This window comes from Petaurus breviceps, unplaced genomic scaffold (assembly GCF_028583685.1).
Source record: "Petaurus breviceps papuanus isolate PSGF00001 unplaced genomic scaffold, PetGlider_PUasm1.0 37, whole genome shotgun sequence".
Taxonomy (NCBI): Eukaryota; Metazoa; Chordata; class Mammalia; order Diprotodontia; family Petauridae; genus Petaurus; species Petaurus breviceps.
The window spans coordinates 21,421,490-21,444,994 of record NW_027186296.1 but is presented as its reverse complement, the minus strand read 5'-3'; the positions used below and the strand labels follow the sequence as shown (position 1 = coordinate 21,444,994).

At 36.7% G+C, this 23,505-nt stretch overlaps 1 protein-coding gene across 4 annotated transcripts in view; it reads left to right on the top strand.

Moving 5' to 3' along the window:
• Positions 1–23,505, top strand: part of MYO5A (myosin VA) — a 258,166-nt gene that overhangs the window by 74,079 nt on the left and 160,582 nt on the right. For all 4 annotated transcript variants that reach the window (XM_069098069.1, XM_069098068.1, XM_069098067.1 and 1 more), the window contains exons 2-3: positions 13,726–13,836; positions 15,100–15,271. In XM_069098069.1, coding sequence (XP_068954170.1) covers positions 13,726–13,836; positions 15,100–15,271 — 283 coding nt within the window. The remainder of the gene's footprint in view (positions 1–13,725; positions 13,837–15,099; positions 15,272–23,505) is intronic.

The window sequence follows — 23,505 nt, the reverse complement described above, 5'->3', positions numbered from 1 at the left end:
AGTGCTAGACTGGATATTTTGGTATGTTTGTGTTCTATCTGTCTTCGACCTCCTTGGGATTTATACCTAATAGTGGAATCTTTAGGTCCATGAATATGGACATTTTAGTCACTTTCTAATATTTATTTCAACTTGTTTTTCTGAGTGCTTGAACCAATTAATTGCTCAACCAACATTATTAGTATGCCTGTCTTTTGGTAGGCACTTCAACACCAACTATACCCATCATTTATCATCTTTTCCAATTTTCTGGGTATGAGGTGAAACCTCAGAATTGTTTGATTTGCATTTCTCTTATTTTTATGATTCTGAGTAAATATTTATATGTTTGTTGACTGTTTGCAATTCTTCTGAGAACTATTGGTTCACAGGATCACAGCTAAGTACCTAGTCCTGGGGCCCCTGGCAAAATTGTAAATTGGAGAATCTTTGTCTCTTTAGCAGCTATTATTTTGACTCTTTTTTCATCTATTTGCTCCTGTTGCCCTGTAAATGTAAAAAATCAATCTGTGTTGCCTACTTCTTGCTCTAAAAACTTCCTTCCTTTTTCCTACCATCCAGTAAGAACTCCCATTCAGATCTGTGTTTTTCCTGTCTTAGCTAGGTGTTGATTTTATTTTCTCATTAATATTATTCACATTTAGGTGTGAATGAGGCTTAACATTCACAGAAGGATGTGGAAGAGGAGCTCTTCAACCCAACAAAATATCTGATTGGTGGAATATATAGTGGAAGATATTTTTGGGTTAAAGGCTTTCTCTGTAATTCTTACCTATTCTGCTCCTTCTCTCTCTTCTCAGTGACTCCTACAGGGCTCAGAACATTAAAGAATTTGAGTATCTGGAAATATTTAAAATCCAAACATAAGTCTTGGAATATAGAGGGATCTCCTGAGGATTAATGAAGTAAGATAAACTGATATGTTCTCTCTATTGTGTACCTCCAACAACTCAATCCAACATATCAGACATTTGTTAAGTATCTACTGTGTGTGTGGTATTGTGTATTAGGAATACAAGGATAAAATGAAATTGTCTGTACTTTCAAGGAGTTTGCATTCTCCTTGAGATGGAGGAATAGATGAAAAAACATACATAAATAAGTATAAGGTAATATGAGGATAGCATTTATAAATGGAACCTTATAAAAGGCATCTTATAACTTATAAGGAAGAACCAGAAGGTTTAACAAAGGAGGTGTGAGGTGAACAGAACCTTGAAAGAAAGAGAAAGTGGGTGTTGAGGGAGTTTATTTGAAACTTAGGAGTTTGTGATATAATGGCTTTATTTAATGCTGTAAGGGTAGAGTCAGAATGTTTAATCTGAAAAATGGTTTGTCAGAAATAGAATATGTGAAAGAGAATATTGTGAAACTTCATGGAAAGGCAGGAAAAATGAGTTGAAGTCAGATGGTGGTGGGTCTTAATGACAGGCAGAGAAATTTGCATTTCACACCTAGAAGCAATAAGGATTCAGTGAAGATTTTTGGTCTCGAGCATGACATGGTCATACCTATGACTTAGCAGTATTATTTTGGCAGCTGTGTTGAAATTGGATTGGAGAAGAAGGATACTGAAAACAGAGAAATCAAGTATTCCAGGCAGGAAGTGATAACTTAGTGAAAATGTGAATAGAGAGAAGACAACATGCAGGAGAGAAAAGATATTGTGGAAATAGAATTAGACTTAGCAACTGATTAGATGTAAGCTTTCAAGGAGAGGGAAGAGTCAAAGATGGCTCTTAGGTTACAAATGTGGGAGAATAGAAAGATAATGGTGTCCTGAATCAAAATTAGCCAGATTTTGAGGGGAAAAAGATTTAGGGAGAATGATTACTTCTGTCTTGAATATATTGAATTTGGGATTCTAGCCAGACACCCAAATGGAAATGTCCAGTAGATGATATGGGGCTGAATTTAAAGAATTAGGGCCATTTGTGTAGATTTATAAGACATTGATAAGATCATTAAGGGAAAAAACTATAAAGAGAGAAGGGAGCTTGGGATAGAGTGTTTGAAAGTAGACTAGGGGAATTCAATAAAATAATGTCTCTTAAGCCTAAGGAGGAGGAGGTATTGGTCAAGTAGTGTCAAAAACAGCACAGAGGTCCACCTGAATGAAGATTGTGAAAACCCTATTGGATTTAGTTGTTAACCAACTTACAATTGCTGCTGAACTAAACCATTGCAAGACAAATCTGGATGGAGAATGCCTGAATACTTATCAAGCTAGTCTATCTGCTTTGCTTTCTGGCCATAGTCCTAGAGCAGTAAGAAAACAAAGGGCTTAGAACAATTGCTTTTTAATCCATTTTTCTTTATTCAAATATCTAAGCTTTTTTTAAAAAATATTTTCACTCTAATTGTCCATTTACCAAGAGACATCATTGATTATAACAATATTAGAACATAGACTTTTTACATAGGCCAGTACTAGATTGTATTGGATCTTAGGAGTAATTTTTCTGGCTCTCCCCCTTTGCCATAGACAATGTGAATGACTAGCAGAAGCCTTACTGGGAATTAGTGCAAATTTAAAAGGCAGTATCAAATCCATTCCCTTTGCTCTTGCTCACACACATTGCCTTGTGCTCTTGTCCAGAATTAGAACCAAATTATGCAACAATGAATTCCTCACCTTCTTTTTTGTTTTATTAAAAGAAAAAAAAATTTTTGCTTTTTGGAAGGGCAGTTGGGGTTAAGTGACTTGCCCAAGGTCACACAGCTAGTAAGTGTTAAGTGTCTGACCTGAACTCAGATCCTTCTGACTCCAGGGCTAGTGCTCTATTCACTGGGCCACCTAGCTTCCCCCTCCTCTTCCCCCTTACCTTATTAAAGATAGACTAAAATCACCAAAATCTTGTAGTATAGTGGAAAGAACACTGATTCAAGAGGAGTAAAGGACAAGGGTCCAAATCTCAATTTTACCATTTACCATCTATATGACTGTGGGCAAAACTCTTAACTTCCCTGGATCTTAGTCTTCTCATATGTAAAATGAAGGAGTTGGACTATTGACTTCGGTAGTGCCCTTGTAGTTTTAGATCTTGGTTCTATCTTTCCAGCTGTCAATATTAATCAACTTTTTAGGGTTCCATCTTTCTGGTGCAAAACCAGAGAAATAGGTGGCAACTGAGTGGCTCAGTGGATGGAGCACTCAGCCTGGAATCAGGAAGACCTGAGTTCAAATCCAGCCTCAGACACTAGCTGTGTGACCCTGGGCAAGTTACTTAACCTCTTTTTGCTTTAATCCTCTGGAGGAGGAAATGACAAACAACTCTAGTATTTGTGCCAAGAAAACTCCATGGACAGTATGATTCATGGGGTCATGAAGAGTCAGACATTACTGAACAACAACTTCCTTTGTACCTGTCAGTCCCAGTTTATTAGATTTTGTGAGAAATACCCAAACAATGCTGCCAGAGCCACTAAATTAAACTACCGTTCAGGGGCAGATGATTTATTTCATTTGCAAGGTAACTTGTATTTATACTAGCATTTTTTTTTCCGGGTTATGTATTTTAGCAGTTAGCATGGCAAATCACTTTATTCTCATCCTCAAATTTTACATGCTTTTCTAATCAGGTGAGTCCTTTGTACTGTCACAGTTTTTTTTGTATGTTTTTAAAAATCTGTTTAAATTTCACTCCTTTTAATTTTTTAAAGTCTTTTATATCCTTTATAATTTGCGGTCTCTTTTTTCTAATCATGGTATCCTCAAACCTTTTTTTTTCTCTTTTAAAGTTATACTGTGTTATTTTTCCTTATCAATTACTCAAACCTCCACTTTCTGAGGTTCTGAGTCCTCTTTCCCCCTCTTTCTCAGTGGCATCATTTTGTTTTAAGAGCCCTCACAGTCTCCTAGGTGACACCCTGGCCTGTGCCAGCATTCATTGCAGTGTCCCAAGGAAAAGAAAGCTGCTCCTTTTGTTGCACTGCTCCCCTTCCTTCTCATCTTTTTCCTTCTCCATTTCTATTGTAAATCAAGTTAAAAATATTCATTCCGTGATTACTATTATATTTAAGGAAAGATTAATGTAAAATATTTTTAGCATTTTTATTTATCTATATATAAGAATCTTCTGTCTTTTTCTTACTTAAAAAGCTCCAAAGGCTCTCTTTAGTTTAAGGTAAAATATAAACTCCTCCGTTTGCCATTTTAAGCCTTTCACAGTCTGGTTTCAGCCTACATTTCAAGGCTGATTATATATTATTCCTGTTCCCACATTCTAAACTCCAGCCAAACTGGTCTACTTGCCATTCCCCATGAGTGACATTGCATAGTTTACCTTTGTACTTTAGTACAAGCTGTTTTCCATGCTATACTATGCGTGTTCTTCCTCTTCATCTCTGCCTCTTGGAATTCATAACCCCTTTAAAGGCTTAGTTCAAGTGCTACCTTCTTTGGGGACCTTTTTAAAATTCTCTCAGTTGTTAGTTTTTCTCCTCCCAATCACTTCGTATTTATTATGTTCTTTATATAGTGATCTGTGAACATACTGTATCCCCTAGGTAGAATGGAAACTTCTTGAAGGTAAGAACTGTCTTATTTTTGCCTTTGTATCCCTAGAGATCTAAGGTATTCTTGTCACTTGATTGATGTATTTTATAACTTCTGTGTCTCATCTTGGCATTGAGGTAAGCCACGATTCTTGAGGACTTTCCAGAGGAGCACCAGTCCTGCCAGGTCCTAGCAAGCTAGAAAGGTCTCAGATGGGTACCTGCCGATGGACTGCATGTGAGATGTCTGAGGACCACCATAGTAAAATTCAGAGAATGTCATTACCAGGTTGAACTAAGATTTACAAAATTTTGATCACAGAAACTCTTTCCTGATTGTCTATTAAGATTTATAGGATTACAGTCTCCATTCATTGAGAGAATACTAACAATAATGAAATTATCAATCCTTGAAATGTGTACGTGATAATCACAGAATTTAGAGTTGCATGGGACTTGATTTGCCCTCTAGTAGCAGCCCAAACCCAAAAAGAATCTTTACTATAACATAGCCACTAAGTGATCTAGTCTCTGCTTGAAATTAGTAGTTGGAGGGAACTCTTCTTGTAGGTAAGGGAACCTAGGGACCAGGCAAAGAAATCCAGTTTAGCCTCCTATGGACAGCTTATCAATATCAACCAACAGACCTGGAGTTGAGCACAATACTCCAAATGTGGCCTAAGGCATAAGTACTATTCTGATGCTTCATCATGAAATGGAGGTAACCTTGGGTTCTTAAAGACCATATCAGCAGAATGAATGAATGCAAGACAACTTATGGACTTGTTTCCTCCCAAACTAGACAAGCTTTTATGGGCCGGTGTCAGATGTGGGCTTATGTCCTGGCAACTTAGCCAGGTTTAAAGAGGCTTTGTCACTGGCTTTTATATTTCTTGGTTTAAAGAGGTGCTTTCTTTTAAAATGGTATTTCATAAAGACAGTGCACTAAGAGGAGGAAGATTTGTGATCTGCACTGAGACAGTGCCTACACATATGAAGGCATTAATACTTGAAGCATTGTAATAATAAGGTACATTCTTATAGCACATTGAGTTTTATGAAGCAATTTTTTCATTAAATATTTCCCAGTTACATGTAAAAAAAATTTTTTTAACAACCATTTAAAAAATTTTGAGTTCCAAATTCTCTTCTCCCTCCTATCCCTTCCCCCTCCTTAAGAAGGCAGGCACTTGATTTTTGTTATACATGTGAGGTCACGCCAAAGATATTTCCATATTAGACATGTTGTAAAACAATATAAAACAAAAATAAAGAAAGTAAAAAATATGTTCAATCTGCATTCAGAGTTCATCAGTTCTCTCTTTGGAGGTGGACAGCATTTTTCATCATTGGTTCTTTGGAATTATCTTGTATCACTTTTTTGATCAGGGTAGCTAAATCTCTCACAGTTGATATCCTTACAATATTGCTATTACTTTTTATAATAGCTTTCTGGTTCTGCTTGCTTCACTTTGCATCAGTTTATACAAGTATTCCCAGGTTTCCCTGAAACCATCCTGCTTGTCATTTCTTATAGCAAAATAATATTCCATCACAGTTATATATCACAACTTGTTCAGCCATCTCCTAATTGATGGGCATCTTCCTCAAGTTCCAATTCTTTGCCACCACAAAAAGAGCTGCTACAAATACTTTTTGAAAACATAGATCCTTTTCCTTTAAAAAAAATCTCTTTGTGATACAGATCTAGTTGTGGTATTGCTGAGTCAAAAGGCATTATGCACATTTTTATAGCCTTTTGGGCATAGTTCCAAATTGTTTTCCAAAATAGTTGGACTAGTCCACAACTCCATCAATGCATTAGGTGTCCCAACTTTTCCACATTTTCTCCAGCATTTGTCACTTTCCTTCTGTGTCAGGTTAACCAATCTGACAGGGGTGTGGTGGTATCTCAAAGTTGTTTTGGTTTGCATTTCTCTATTCATTAGTTTTTAGAGCATTTTTTTTTTCAAGTGACAGTTGATAATTTTGATTTCCTCTTCTGAACACTGCCTATTCATACCCTTTAACCACTTATCAATTGCAGAATGACTTGTATTCTTATAAATTTGAATTAGTTCTTATATATTTGAGAAGATGAAGCCTTTATCAGAGAAGGCTGTTGTAAATTTTCCCTCCAACTTTCCTGTTTTTCTTCTAATTTTAGCTATATTAGTTTTGCTTGTGCAAAAGGTTTAAATTTCATGGAATCAAAATTATCTATCTGTATATACCATATATCCATTTTGACCTTATCTTGGTATATAGTGTGAGATGTTGGTCTATACCTAGTTTCTGACAAATTGCTTTCCAGCTTTCCCAGCAATTTTTTTTCAGATGTTGAGTTCTTATCCCAAAGGCTTGGATCTTTGGGTTTATCAAACACTAGATTGCTGTGGTCTTTTACTACTATCTATTGTGTACATAATCTATTCTATTCCACTGATTCACCACTATATTTCTTAGCCAGTACTGGATTGTTTGATGATTACCCCTTTGCAATGTAGTTTGAAAGCTGGAACTGCTAGGTTGCTTTCCTTAACATTTTTTTCATTTATTCTCTTGATATTCTTGACTTTTTGTTGTCCCTCCTGAATTTTGTTACTATTTTTCCTAGCTCTATAATTCTTTGGTAGTTTGATTGGTATTTCCCTGAATAAGTAAATTAACTTTGGTAGAAGTGTCATTATTATTATATTGACTTGGCCTACTCACAAACAATATTTCTCAAATTGTTTAAATCTGTCTTTATTTGTCTGAAGGGTTTTGTAATTTATTCATATGATCCCTGGATTTGTCTTGGTGGGTAGACTCCCAAGTGTTGTATATTGTATGCAGTTATTTTAAATGGGATTTCTTTTCTATCTCTTCCTGGTGGGTTTTGTTGGTAGTAAAATAAAATACTGATGATTTATGTAGGTTTACTTTATAGCCTGCAACTTTGCTAAAGTTGTTGTTTCGACTAATTTTTTTTTGTTGTTGATTCCTTAGGGTTCTCTAAGTATACCATCATATTATTTGCAGGGTTATAGTTTAGTTTCCTTAGCTTATTTTTTATTCCTTCAATGACTTTTTCTTGTCTTATTGCTATGGGTAGCATTCCTAGTACAATATTGAACAGTAGTAGTGATAGTGGACATCCTTGCTTCACTCTTGATCTTTTGGGGAAGGCTTCTAGTTTGTCCCCAGTACAGATAATCCTTGCTGATAATTTTATATATATACTACTTATCATATTAAGAGAGAGTTAATTGATTCCTATGCTTTCTTATGTTTTTAATTTGAATGAATATTATATTTTGCCAAAGATTTTTCTGCATTTATTGCTGTAATAATTTGATTTTTGATGTTATTGATGTGATCAATTATGCTGATAGTTTTACTAATATTGAATTCCTAGAGTTAATCTCATTTGTTCATAGTATATGATCTTTGTGATATATTGCTGTAATCTCCTTGCTTGTATTTTATTTAAAAATTTTATATCAATATTCATTAAGAAAATTGGTCTGTAGTTTTCTTTCTTTGTTTTTGGTCTCCCTCGTTTACATATCAAAATTCTATTTGTGTCACAAAATAAATCTGGTAGTATTTCTCATTTTTTTTCAAATAGTTTATATAGTTTTGGGATTAATTGCCCCTTAAATGTTTGGTAGAATTCACTTGTGATTCCATCTGGTCCTTGGGATTTTTTCTTAGGGAGCTCCCTGATGGTTTGTTCATTTTTTTTTTTTTGCTTTTAAGATAGGGTTATTTATAGGGCAGTTTATATTTTTGTAAATATTCATCCATTTCTCTTAGATTGTTGGTTTTACTAGTATATACTTGGGCAAAATAACTCCTAATAATTGATAAAGTGCTTTTTTTGTTGTTGCAACATCCCTTTGAGGTAAGCAGTGCAAGTATTATCCCCATTTCACTGCTGAGGAAACAAATTCAGAAAGGTTGTTGTTTGCCTAGGGTTACACAGCTAATAAGTGTTAGAGCTGGAACGCTGATTCCAAATTTCATGTACTTACTAGAGAATTTTGTCATAACTAATTATTTATATTTGTACCTTTGTTGCTAAAAAAAAATTGCAACATGCTGAGAAGATAGTATAGGAGGTGGGAGGAAAGGGCAAAGGGAGAGTAGTGATTCTTTGTCACTTTACTTAATAATACCCATCCAGCAGAGTTGTAAGAAGACATTTTTGACTCTAAGCAGAATTTTAAAATTCTGCCTTCTCTCCCTCTCCCTTCACAATTTGGAAAATTTTAAACTTTGAGGGTTTATGTCCATGGGAGGCTTTGAGACTCTACTGTAACACATGCATTTTGATTTAGTACAAAATAAATATGTAAGTGAAATGAAAAGCAAAATATTTGGCCAATAGAAATTCACTTAAGAAAAGGAATTGTAAAAGTACTCTCACATCACAGTGAGTGTTGTTTGAGTGTTTCATTCTGAGTGGCTCCATGCTTTGTCTATGCTTAATCTAATCTTTACAACATAGCCATATTATTTTCTGTCCCTATACCTAGAAATGTATCATGTAGCATTTTTGTCCTGATCTAACTGCTGTCTGTGGCTTGGGCCAATTTTACAAGTTCTGTGATCTCCCCTTGCCAGCTAGATCTGGCATGCTATGAATGCCGCTGAATTAGCACAATGGGCCATGTGTCATGTTTACTTACCTTATCCTCTTGAAAAAAAACTCTGTCTTGATTCTGATTGGCTTTTACTGTCAACTCTCACTTCTGGTATTAGCATCTTCTTATCTTGGAGAATTATTTTGATGATTTCTTTCACATAGTCCTGCTGGTAGACATTAATGGAAGAGATGGAAATTCTGTATTTCAGGGTTGTCTTGATATGGTAATAGAGGTGTGGAACCTGCAGCTTTTTTTAAATTTTAATTTTTATTAATTTGTTTGTTTCCTTTTAGTTTACAGGATTCAATTCCACAATTCCTTGAGTTTCACATTTTGTCCCCCTTCCTCCCCTCCCCCCTCCCATGGCAGCTTATAGTCAAGTATAGGATCTGTAAATACTTTCACATTATACATTAGTCAGGTTATAAGGATGGATTGTACCAGCTGGAATGAAAAATGGTAACGAGGACATAAAACCAAATAAGAGAAGGAAAAAGATCAGGTATTTTGCTTCCACCTGTATATAAACTTAGTTCTTTCTAGTTCTTTCTCTGGATGCACACATTTCTCTCCATCATGAGTCTTTTGGGATTGACTTATATCACTGCATTGCTGAGAAGAGTCCAGTCTATCAAAGCTGGTCATCACACATACGTTGTGTCTGTAATTGTGTACAAATTTCTCCTGGTTCTACTTACTCTTCTCACTCAGCATCAGTTCTTTTAAGCCTCTCCAGGTAAATATGAAGACCGTCTGCTCCTCATTTCTTATAGCACAGTAGTATTCCATTACATGTATATACCACAACTTGTTCAGACATTCCCCAATTGATGGGCACCCCCTTAATTTCTAATTCTTTGCTGCCACAAAAAGAGCTGCTATAAACATTTTTGTACATATGGGTCTTTCTCTCATTTCTATGATCTCTTTGGGATATAACCCTAGGAGTGGTATTGCTGGATCAAAGGGTATGAAAGTATTTATAGCCCTTTGGGCATAATTCCAGATTGCTCTCCAGAAAGGCTGGATCAGTTCACAACTCCACCAGCAATGCATTAGTGTTCCAATTTGCCCACATCCTCTCCAGCATTTGTCATTTTCCTGTTTGTCATCTTAGCCAATCTGACTGGTGAGATGTGGTACCTCAGAGGAACCTGCAGCTTTGAGGCCACATGTGGCCTCAAGGCCACAGTTTCTACACCCCTATACTAGGCTAATAAGACAGCTGAAGGCAAGAATATTTGTATTGCAGGGTTGGGTTAGCAGGGTAATATCAGATGGATAATATATGTAAAAGTTCTTTGCTACCTTAAAACAGTATGTATAATGATCCACTTTGGGCTTTGTAATCTCAGTTTTGGTAGTAGTCATATAGACTGTACTCACAAAGGTTTTTTTTTTGTATTTATTTATTGTTAGTTTTCAACATTCATTTCCACAAGATTTTGAGTTCCAAATTTTCTCCCGATCTCTCCCCTACTTCTCACCCTGAGATAGCAAGCATACTAATTACCCTTTCCCCTGATCTGCCCTCTCTTCTATCTCCCCCATCCCTTATTCTCCCCTTCCTCCTTACTCTCTTGTAGGGCAAGATGGATTTCTATATCTCATTGCCTGTATATCTTATTTCCTGATTGCATGTAAAAACAATTTTTTAACATTTGTTTTTAAAACTTTGAGTTCCAGTTTCTCTCCCTTCTTCCCTTCTCACTTACCCCCATTGAAAAGGCAAGCAATTCAATATAGCTTATACATGTGTAGTTATGCAAAATGTTTCTATAATAGTCATATTGTAGAAGACTAACTATATAATCCTAGCTCCTTTGACCTCTGAAATATCATATTCCAAGCCCTTTGATCCCTAAATGTAGAAACTGCTAGATCTTCGGTTATCCTGATTATGTTTCCACAGTACTTGAATTATTTCTTCCTGATGGCTTGTAATATTTTCCCCTTGACCTGGGAACTCTGGAATTTGGCTATAATATTCCTAGGAATCTTCTTTCTGGGATCTTTTTTAAGAGGCAATCAGTGGATTCTTTCAATTTCTATTTTATCCTCTGGTTCTAGAATATCAGGGCAGTTTTCCTTGATAATTTCTTGAAAGATGATGTCTAGGCTGTTTTTTTGATCATGGCTTTCAAATAGTCCAGTAATTTTTAAGTTGTCTCTCCTGGTTCTATCTTCCAGGTCAGTTGTTTTTCCAATGAGATATTTTGCATTGTCTTCTATTTTTTTCTTTCTTTTGGATCTGTTTTGTAATATCTTGATTTCTCATACAGTCATTAGCTTCCATTTGCTCCAATCTAATTTTGAAGGAATTATTTTCTTCAGTGAACTTTTGGACTTCCTTTTCCATTTGACCAATTCTGTTTTTTAAGGCATTCTCATTGAATTTTTGAACCTCTTTTGCCTTTTGAGTTAGTCTATTTTTTAAGGTGTTATTTTTTTCAGTATTTTTTGGGGGGGTCTCCTTTAGCAAGCTGACTTGTTTTTCATGATTTTCTTGCATCACTTTCATTTCTCTTTCCACTTTTTCCTTTACTTCTCTTACTTGATTTTTTTTTTTTTGCCTTTTTGGAGGGCAATTGGGGTCAAGTAACTTGCCCAAGGTTACACGGCTAGTTTTTTTGTGTGGATGTTAAGTGTCTGAGGCCGGAACCAAACTTGGGTCCTCCTGACTCTGGGGCCAGTGCTTTACTCACTGTGCCACCTATCCACCCCCTCTTACTTGATTTTCAAAATACTTTATGAGCTCCTCCATGGCCTGTGACCAATTCATATTTTTCTTGGAGGCTTTTGATGCAAGAGTTTTACCTTTTTGTCTTCTTCTCATTCTATGTTTTGATCTTCTTTGTCACCAAAGAAAGATTCTATAGTCTGATTTCTTTTTCTCTGTTTGCTCATTTTCCCAGATAATTATTTGACTTTTGAGTTCTTTGCCATGATAGAACTCTGCTTCCAGAGTGGAGAGTGCTGTGTCCCAAATTTCTGGGGTTTTGCGTAGCTGTTGTCTAAGCTACTTTTAGGCACCTGCCTCAGAACTGTGAAGAGGACTCCCTCTCCACAGCTGCCACAAGCTCTGCCACACCAGCACTCCTCACCCCAGGACTGCCACCCAAGACTGCGCCCCAGATCCAAGCAAGGCAAACCAAGAGAATCCTGCCTCAGCACTAGCAAAGAGATTTCTGCAATTTCCCTCTGATTAGCCGCTTGGTCTCCCCACCATCTATGGACTTGGACCTTTGGAAGCAGGTGCTGCTGCTACTATAGCTGCCGCCACAGCTGCCACCACCCTGGGGGCAGGGTCCTGACTATGCTTTTCTTTCACCTAGGTCCAACAGGGTTTCTGCACTGATCTTTTACTTGGCCTGGTCTGTGCTGCGGGTCTCTGCTGGTGCATTCTATGCTCTGCTTCCAGGCCATGCAATACACCCTTCCTTTTGACTTGCCAGGCTCTCTTCAACAGGAGATGTTTCTTACTCTGTCATTTTTTGTGTTCTGTAGCTCTGAAATTTGTTTAGTCATTTTTTACAGATATTAGAGGTGATTGGGAGATTAATTCAAGCAAATTCCTACTTTTACTCCTCTATCTTGGCTCCTCTGCTCCCCCTCCCCCCCGCAAAGTTCTTAACTTGGGGCCTGTCAACTTGTTTTTTTAAAAAAATATTTTAATAACTGCATTTCAACCAAATTGGCTTCCTTTGGGGTGGCTAGGTGGCACAGTGAATAGAGCACCAGCCCTGGAATCGGGAGTACCTGAGTTCAAATCTGGCCTCAGACACTTAACACTTAGTAGCCGTGTGACCTGGGGAAGTCACTTAACCCCAATTGCCCTGCCTTCCCCCCTCCAAAAAGCAAAAAAAAAAAAAAAAGAATTGGTTTCCTTTGCAATTCCATGTGTTTGATTTTATGCATTTAGAAACATTTTGAGAAGAGGTGCATAGGCTAGACTTGATTGCTAAAAGTATAAGTGTCCATGATACAAAAAAGATTAAGAACCTATTCCTAGAATGGAATAAAAAAATACTTTATATCACTATTCAAAGGACTTTTAAAATCAGTCTTTGTTAAATTTTAAGTCACAGGTATTTTTATTTTCTATAAACTAATTTTATAGTTCTTAAATTTAATTAAGTATAATTTATTTTATGAACTTGTAGCTTCAAATTAAATATTTAGGTTTTTTTTATCATAAGGCACCTATTAATAAAATACAAAACATCTTGGCATAACTAGATTAGACATTGTAAATAACCAGACAATATGATTTAATGTGCCAGTTTTTATTTTACATGCAATGTTTTAGTTATACATGTAATGGATAAAATAAAGTCAAACTACTTAATGTAGACATTTATACTAATCTAATGGATAAAGTAAGATCAAACTAAGTTTAAATGTTATTGTTATGTGAAAGCACCATTTTAGTAACATTTGTGAATGATGGTACCACCACGAGAGGTAAACATTTATTCCAGCACTTGAAAAATTATAGTTGATATTGACTGAATCTCATATATTAATTGTAAATTATAATCTAGTTATGTTACTTTTTCAAAGAAATTAACCTAATTATTGTTTTGTTTTATAGTTTGCACGGGTTTGGATACCTGATCCTGAGGAAGTCTGGAAATCAGCAGAGTTGCTCAAAGATTATAAACCAGGAGATAAAGTGCTTCAACTACGCCTTGAGGGAGGCAAGGTAAAGTTTTCTCTCTTCCCAGTCTGCAGGCTTTGGGTGCTCTGAACTTTACTACTGTGTTACATTGGACAAGTCACTTTCTCTGAATCATTCTTCCTTACCTGTGAAATGAATGGGTTAGACTACTACAGAAGATCTTAAGAGACCCCCTTAGCTGTAAATTCCAAGATATTATGTTGAAGAGGAGAAATATCAGAAACTAAAGAGGTTGCCATTTAACTTGGAGAGAGTATAGTGTGCTTGTCTTAGGTTGGAGTTTCACTTTTTTTTTTTAAGCAATTGGGGTTAAGTAACTTGCTCAAGTTTACACGGCCAGTTATTTTGTGTGGGCGTTAACTATCTGAGGCTGGAACTGATCCTGGGTCTCCTGACACCAGGGCCAGTGCTCTTACTCACTGTACCACCTGGCTGCCCCTGGAGTTTTACTTTTTGTTCCAATGTTATTTTTTTGTTTTCTAGATCAATATATAGTTAGCAAATTATCCATGCAAATGAAGTTCACATGTCATATGAATAATCAAAAATAGCAGGTATTCAAAAGTATTATATTGGCTTGGGATACCTTGTGTTGTTTTCACCGTCACCTATCTCAAGTTTGTCTATTTGATTTTTGCTTAAGCTGCTGTTAAAATTAATATATAGCAAACTGCCTAAATCTGGGTGACTGGAGGAAACCTGACCAGGATTCGATATTTAAGTCAATCAACCTACAAATATTTGTTGATGATTTACTATATGAAAGGCATTGTAGAAAATATAAAACATTTAATGTCATGATTCTTGCATTTAAAGAACATGTAATCTTAGGGAAATAAAACAAACATATAAAAAAAACTAATGGCAGAAGAGATTTCAAAAAGCAGAAGTATATGGTTAATTGCCCATTGAATTTTATAAAGCTAATTAGCACTATGGAAATTCATGGGGAGAAAAAAATGGTAGACTTAAGTAGTCTGAAAAGGTCTGAGTCTTAAAGGTTGGATAATATTTGCAAAGATAAAGAGGGCAATGTTCTTGGCAGGTAGAATGATTTGAACAAAAACATGGAAGGCAGGAAACCACAAATGCATTTGGTTTCATGGCTTACCAGTTCAACCAACTTTCTGTCACATCAGAAGTGTCAGGAATTGGCAATCTCATGTTCGATGTAAATAAAAATTGGAAACAGTAGGTGAGATCCATCTATAGTAATTAACTAGGAATAAGAACATATTTTTTTTTTATTTAAATAATCTGTACAAGTATTGTCTTTTCAATTTTCAGGATTTGGAATATCGCCTAGATCCAAAGACAAAGGAATTGCCTCACTTACGAAACCCTGATATCCTCGTGGGCGAAAATGACCTCACAGCTCTCAGCTATCTTCATGAGCCTGCTGTGCTCCATAATCTCCGAGTTCGTTTTATTGATTCCAAACTTATTTATACCTATTGTGGTAAGTGTGTATCCTAGATTGTCTCACAGTGAAATAACTCCTTTGTTGTTGTAAGACCATGGAATATGGTAGGCATTAAGAAGATAGGTTAGAGGTTGTTTTTAGGGAGTGAAATAAAATGACATACAGCATTATCAGGCAGTTTTAATCGTTTTCTTCAGTTCTATTGCATCTTATGGTGAATAGCATCATGAAGTTACATAATTTGTACAGACTAATACAAGGTATCCCCAAAGTCTTAGTATAGTTTTAAGCTTTTGTAGTTTAAATGAACTATTGCCAATTTTTTTGGGGGGAGGATGGCATTGTGAAATAGCTTAAATGAACTATAAAAACTAGAAGCTTAAATTAAGTTTTAATAACTAAAGCTGCACTAAGACTCTTGTGACAACCTATACAGAAGTGGGAAAGTATGACATTGTCTTCGGCCAAGTAAATGCCAACTTTCTATTGTAAGGAGCATCTCTTGCATTAGACAACATAATCCATACATGTACTAAGGTTATAGTGTCTAACTTTTGAGATTCATGGGTGCTGATAGTGTTCTTTTTCTCAGTGGTTTTTAACCACAACTAAAACAGTTGCAGGGTCAAATGTTTTGCTTGTTCCTTAATTTGTTCAGTTCCTTATTATCACTCTGACTGTTTGCATTCTCTTCCTTTACCATAACCATAAACACCTACTTGCTGCTTTTTCATTCTGATCCATAATATCTAACTCTGATTATCTTCGCATCTCTCTTTAGCACCTATATATGTATTGTTTCTATCTATTGCTAACATTTTGTCTATTACCTTCCTATGGCCTCTCCTACATTAATCTTCATAGAACCTTAAAATATAATCCTAAAGTATCCATTCTCTTCTCTCTGTGTCCACTGCTTTAGTGAACTTTTTTTCAGCTTTCGTCCTTAATAAGGGATATTAATAATCTCCCTGTACAATCTGGTACTATGAACCACCCAGCACCTTAGCTGGACATGTTCATGCCAGGGCCAGGCAGAATGAAGCATGTCCACAAATAAACTTTTTGTAATGCATTCTGTGAAAATAATACAAGAAGTAGTTAAGACAAATTCAGTTACACAGAAAGAGGAATTAGTTATTATAGTGGATGGGTATTAATAATATATCTATTTTTTTCTTATTTTATATAATTATCCTGGCTAATCAGGTGCTAATCTTAGTTGTTTCTAGTGGTTGGAGGGGGTGCAAGTTGCATTTTGATGGTCAGGGTCTAAAACCTAGTCATGCCATCCTGGTTATGGCTCTGAGCTACCCTTTCTTCTTGGTTCTCTTTACATCCTTGGATTTCATAATGCCATTTCCCCCACATCTATGAACCACCGAAATGACAGAAATGAAGGCCTGTATTGAGGTGGTCACAATAGAAATAGAGAAGAGGTCTTGGATTTAGAGGATATTACAGAATTAGAATTGATTTACCCTGGTTATTGATTAGATATGAGAAGACAGAGAAAAGGGAACTTCAAAGATGGAACAACATAGTATAAACTATAATTAAGCAAGAATTGATCTTGTCTACAATATTTTTGTTACACAGCCATCAAGGTCTATATGAAGACTTCCAATGAAGTCTTCATATTCACTCAATGACTATTACTCAAGAAATTGAAGAACAAGGTTTTATTTTGTGACTATCATGTGCCAAGTACTGTCTTTGAAGATAGGAATACAAATATAAAATTAAGAGAGACCCTGCCCACAAGAAGCCTAATTCTACTAGGTAGATATGATATATTCATAGTTAAAAATAGGCTATATACAAAATATATGGGTTCATGGGTGATGGGTTGAGGGAATGGGCATGTGGGAGGAATAAAAACTTTCAGGAATCAAGAAAAAGCCTTTGGTTGTAAGTGAATTTCTTGAACCTTCAAGGGAGTTTTGAAGAGAACCTGGACTTTCAAGAGTCAGAGGTGATGAAGGAGAGCATTCTATGCCTGTACAAAGGCTCAGAGGCAATTAATAAAATGTCACATATGGGAAATTTTGAGTAGGTAAGTTTGACTGGAGTGTAGAATGAATGAGGAAGAGTAATATGTAATCGCCTTGAAAAGATGACCTGGGACTAGATTGTGAAGGACCTTCAGTGCCAAACAGGGGAGGAGATGGAGAGTCACTGGATTTTCTCGAGCAGAGCACTCATCTGGTCAGACTTGCTCTGTAGAAATGTCAGTTTAGTAGCTTTGTAAAAGATAGTTTGGTGATGAAAAAGTCTGTATGGATGAAGATCAATTAAGGAACTACTGCAGTAGTTCAGATCAAGCATGATGAGTGCATGAACTAGGGTGGTTATGGTGTAAGGAGAAAAAAGGTGGTCTATTTGAGGGGTGTTCAGGAGGTAGAATGTTCAACAGGGTTTCACAACCGATTTGTTGTGCCCTCCTACGGCATGAGTGAAAGGGAAGAGTCAAGGTTGACTGCTAGATTACAAACATTCAAGAAAGAATGGTGATATCCTTGATAGAAATAAGGAAGTTAGGAGGAGGAGTGGCAGCTTTGGATAGTGTTAATTTGTAGGAAATTTGCTTTATATAACAATAAACTCTACTTCTCTCCTTTTTCTACCCATTACTCCTAGTTTTACCTTTTGGTAACAAGCAGATTGTCTGATTCCTCTTCTGTATCATAGACCTTCAAATACTGAAAGATAGCTAACTTGTCTCCTCTTAAGTCTTCTCTTTTCTAGATAAACATCTCTGTTCCTTCAAGCAATTTACATATGACATATTTTTCAGTTCTCTGTCCTTTTCTCCACATAGCTTGTCATAGCAGACATAATAAATAAATATGGTTCCCAGAAGTGGACAAAATACTCCAGCTGTGGTCTGACCAGGGAATTTTACAGTGGTACTGTAACCTCCTTTTTTTTTTTTTTACAAGACTTCTATAAATACAGCTTTAGGTCACGTAATTTTTTTACTGTCTTGTCACATGATTGACTCATATGGAGTATGTAGCACACTCAAAACCCCGATTTTATTTTTTTAATGTGAATTCTTGTCTACTAGGTCTCTGTCTTATAATGTACCAATACTGTGTATTTGGGCAATTGATTTTCTTTCTTCTTTTGTCCTTACTCTCTATATCACACAATCAGCACTCTGTTATATCAATATATAATACTATCTTGATCTTTTATTTTTTTCTTATGTGTATGCTTTATTTTGTCACCATGGTATTTTATAAATTTCCTAGGACCATGGATAGTGTTTTATCCTTTTTGTTTTTTTTTAAAGGAGGAAGCAATATGGTATAGTAGAAAGGTTGCTGAGATTGGGGTAAGGAACAACCCAAGTTTGAATCCTGTCTCTGACTCTTACTAGTTATATGACCATAGACAAGTCTCATAACTTTTATGGGCCTCAATTTCCTCATCTTTAAAATTAAATTAGTAATATCTGTAGTACTTAACTTATAAGTAGTTGAAAGGATCAGATGAGGTGATGTGTTTGTATATGTGTGTGTTTGAGTGTGTGTGTGTGTGAATAGTGCCTTTTTTTTTTTTGGCTTTTTGGAGGGTAATTGGGGTTAAGTCACCTGCCCAAAGTCACACAGCTAGTAAGTGTGTCAAGTGTCTGAGGCCGGATTTGAACACAGGTCCTCCTGACTCCAGGGCTGGTGCTCTATTCACTGTGCTACCTAGCCACCCCTGTATAATGCTTTTCAAACTTTAAAATGCTTATGCCAGATACTGTTATTATAAAAATGACCCATAGTGCCTAGGACAGGTTTCTGGGCACATAGTAGTGGTCACAATAAACTTGTTGGCTAATTATTATCCCTTCATCTTCTATATACTAAGAAAAACAGCATAAGAATATATTATGGAGAAAATGGTCCATAGGAGGGAAAACTCCTGGAAATTATTTCCATCTGGGGCAGGTAGGTGGTGCAATGAATAGAGCACCAGCCCTGGAGACAGGAGGACCTGAGTTCAAATACGGCCACAGACACTGACATACTTACTAGCCGTGTGACTTTGGGCAAATCACTTAACCCCAATAGCCTTCCAAAAAAAAGCAAAACAAAAATAAAAATAAAAAAAGAAATTATTTCCATCCTAGGTGTCTCTAATATACTAGTATCTAAGAGAGGGAAGGAAGTTGCCTAGGAATTCTCAGAGTAACTGCAGCCCCAATATTGCCAATCCCTAAGAACCCTGATCACACTACTGGATACTTTCTTTTAACTCTGTTGCCTATACATCAATAACTCAGCCAACAAGCATTTATTACATTATTATTATTATGTATTAGGTACTGTGCTAAGTATTAGTGATAGAAATTCAAAGAATAAAACAATTAATACTCTTACATCCTAAAGGGGAAGGCTACAAGTACATCCATCCATCCATCCATCTATATATACATACAGATATACATGCACACAGTAAATGTAAATAGAATAAAAACAAATTAATAGAGGGTAATTAAACATAAAGTAGTTTGGGAGAAGGCTTTGAGCAGTAGGGGAGAGCACAAATGATTTTGTAGGGAAGGTTGTGCTTAAGCTGAATCTTCAAGTAAGAAGGATTCTCTATGGCAGATGTGAAGAGGGGGTACAGCCCAGACACGGAGTGACATACATGTCAGACAACTTAAAGACATAGTGACAGGGGGTCGAGTGTTGTGTGTGAGTAACAGACAGAAGTCCAGTTTGGATAAATCAGAATACAATGTATGACATGGCAGGAAAGAGAGGTTAGGGCCAGGGTGTGAGGTCAGGCAGTCATTAAGCATTTATTGCGCATTTAACATGGATTCCAGGCATTATACTGAGCTCTGGGGATATAAAGAAAGGAAAAATATGATCCTTGCTCTCATTCTAATGGGTGAGACGACATGTAAATAACTTTGTACTTACAGAGTATGTGTGTGTATACATATACATATGTTTATTTATATATGTATACCATATATACATATATTTATATGTGTATACCATATATACATACATTTATATATATTTATATATGTATATCATATATACATACATACTTATGCTGTATACACACAGCATAATTAATATCAGAGAGAAGGCACTGGGGTGTGTGTGTGTGTGTGTGTGACAGAAATGGCCTCTTGCAGAAGATAGGATTTGAGTTGAATCTTGAAGGAGATTAGGAAAGCTAGAAGGTGGAGGTAAAGAAGGAGAAAATTATAGTTATAGGGGAAACAGCCAGTAAAAAGGCAGAGTTGGGAGAAAAAGTATTATATGAGCAACAGCAAGTAGGCCAGTATAGTAGAGTATGTGGGAGGGTGTAAGGTATAATAAAAACTGGAAAGGTAGGAAGGGGCCAGGTTGTGAAGGGCTTTAAATGCCAAATAGAAGATTTTAGATTGGATCCTGGAGGTAATAGGGAACTACTGGGATTGATTGAATGTGGGAGAGTGGGAGTGGTGTAACACAGTTACATAGTCAGACCTGTACTTTGGCACCAGAGTGGAGGGTGTATTAGAATGGAGAGACTCAAGGTCGGAAGACAAGCAAATGGCTATTGCAATAATCTAGGGGAGATGTGGCAACCCACACCAAGGTGGGGGCCATATATATAGACAGAAGAAGTTTATGTGATTTGTTGTGAAGGTTGGTATGTCAAGAGCTGACAACAGATTGGATATATGGAGTCAGTGTGAGTGAGGAGTTAAGATAACACTGAAGTTGTGACCTTGGGTGATTGGGAGTATGATGGTGCCTATAACAGAAATAGGAAAGTAGATGAGAGGGGAGGGTTTGGGTAGGGCAGAGACATAACAAGTTCTGTCTTGGACATGTTGAGTTGCCTTTGGGACATTTAGTCTGAGATATCCAAAAGGCAGTTGGTGATATGGAACTGAAGGTTGGGAGAGAGAGATAGTGTAGAAGGAGAAGAGAAGAAGGCCCAGTATAGATTCTTGGGGAAACCAATAGTTAGTAGACATGCTCCAGATGAAGATCTAGCAAAAAAAAAAAAAAGACAAGTAGGAAGAGACAGAAGGAGAACCAGGAGAGAACAATATCAAGAAAACCTAGAGAGGAGAGAGTATTTAGGAGGATAGAGTGATTGATAGTGCCTAGTGCTTCAGATAGGTGAAGAATTATAAGGACTGAGAAAAGGTTACTGTATTTTGGTAATTAAGAATCAATGTAGGGGTGGCCAGGTGGCTCAGCAAGTAAGAGCACCGGCTCCAGTGTTGGGATGACCTGGGGATCAAATCCAGGCTCAGATACTTAGCACCCACCCAGAAATAACTGGCTGTGTAACCTTGAGCATGTTACTTAACCTTGATTGCTTGAAAAAAAAAAAGAATCAATGTTAACTTTGGAGAGAACATTTTTAGTTGAATGATGAGATCAGAATCAGATTACAAAGTTTAGAAGTGAGAAGAGAGTGTTAGGCACCTATTGCAGAAGCCTTTCTCAAGGGGAAGAGATATAGGATGGTATCTGGTAGGGATGGTTAGATCAAATGATGGGTTTTTTTCAAGATAAAGCAGCAGGGAATGAGACAGTTGAGGGAGATAATGGAGATTAGAGAGAAATCAGAGATGGTAGTGGGGGCAATCTGTTGGAGAATATGGGAGGGGATAGGATCAAGAGTGCATGTTTAGGGGTTTGCCTTGGCAAGGAGAAGGGCTGCCTTTTAATGTGAGACAGAATAAAGGAAAAGGTAGTGGAGGAAGACCTGAATGATATGAGATGAGGAAGAGGGAAGAAGAAAGAGCCATCAGCAAATGTCCTCAATTTTTTTCACTGGAATATGAAATAAAGTTCTCAGCTGAGAAGATGGGAAATGAGGAGTGGCAGGGAGGGCTTCACTAGAGATTATAATGTTAGAAACAGCTACTGTGGTAAAGGGCTTTAAAAGCTAAATAGAAGAATTGATATTTTGTTTTCCCTGGAGGCAGTAGGGAATCGCTGGAGTTTATTGAATGAGGAATGACATTGTTAGATATGGGCTTAAGTATAATCACTTTGTCAGTTATGTGTAGGATAGACTAGAGTGGTGCCATATAGGACCAGTATCTATCAGGGCACAAGGTTAAAATGGCACGATTCTGCAGCTAGTTATATTGGGTTTGAGAGAGTGAAGAGTCAAGAATGACACCAAGGTTATGAACTTGGAAGACTGAAGAATGGTGGTTAGCATCTTTAACAAAAATAGAGAAGTTTGGAAGAGGGATCAGGTTTTTTTTGGTTGTTTTTTTTTTAAAGGTGGGAGGAAAGATAATGAATTTTGTTTTGGTATTAAACGTACTAAATTGAGATGGCTATAGGATACCTAGTTTGAAATGATCAATAAACAGTTTATGATGTAGGACTGGGACTCAGGAGAGTCAATAGAACTGGATATATAGCAATAATATCTGCATGGAGATAATTAAGCCCATAGGAATTGATAAGGTCACCAAAGGAGAGAATGTAATAGAAGAATGAAAAGAAGGCCCCGGATAGAGCTTTGGGGGTGCACTCACAGTTAGGGATAATGATTTTACTGATGAACTAGCAAAGGAGACTCAGAACATTCAGGTAGATTATAGGATGAGGAGAGTATAGTGTCAGGAAAACCCAGGGAAAAGAGAATAGTCAGAAGGGGAGGAGAGTTAATTGTTTTAAATGCAGCTAAGAGATCTAGGGTAAGAAGAAAGTATCAGATTTGGCAGTTAAGAGATTGTAGGTAACTTTGGAAAGAACATTGTAAGTTGAGTGATAAAGTCAGAAGTCACACTGCACTTCCATTCAACGACCCATGAATAGGAAAGGAAGAGGAGAGTTATTGATTGGAATAATCTAGAGCTGAGGTTTTGTAGCAGCAAGCACCCCAAGCGTCCTCAGGGTGGCTGCCCATACAGGTTCTTGGATCTGCTTTGTTAAAGGAAAGCAACTCAAAATGGGTTAACAAGCTTACTTTAATCAGTCAGACATATATCGTTTACCTTGTTCAGGGGAAAAAGGTCAGCACCCCGAACTTCAAAGTATACAGGCAGAATTATCAAGACAGAAACAGATCAAGTAGACAGATTTCCAAACTGCCCAACCATTACATCCATACCCAGTCAACATCTGGGTTTCCACATTCTGGGTTTTTCAAAGCCGGGGGACTCTCAACAACGGCTTCCCAGAATTCAGATCAAATCACAGAACACTTCTCAAAGTGAGTCCCAAAACAAAGCTACACATCAGGGCTTATATAGCCTTCTCCTGGCTCAGGGAATGTAACAACCTTTT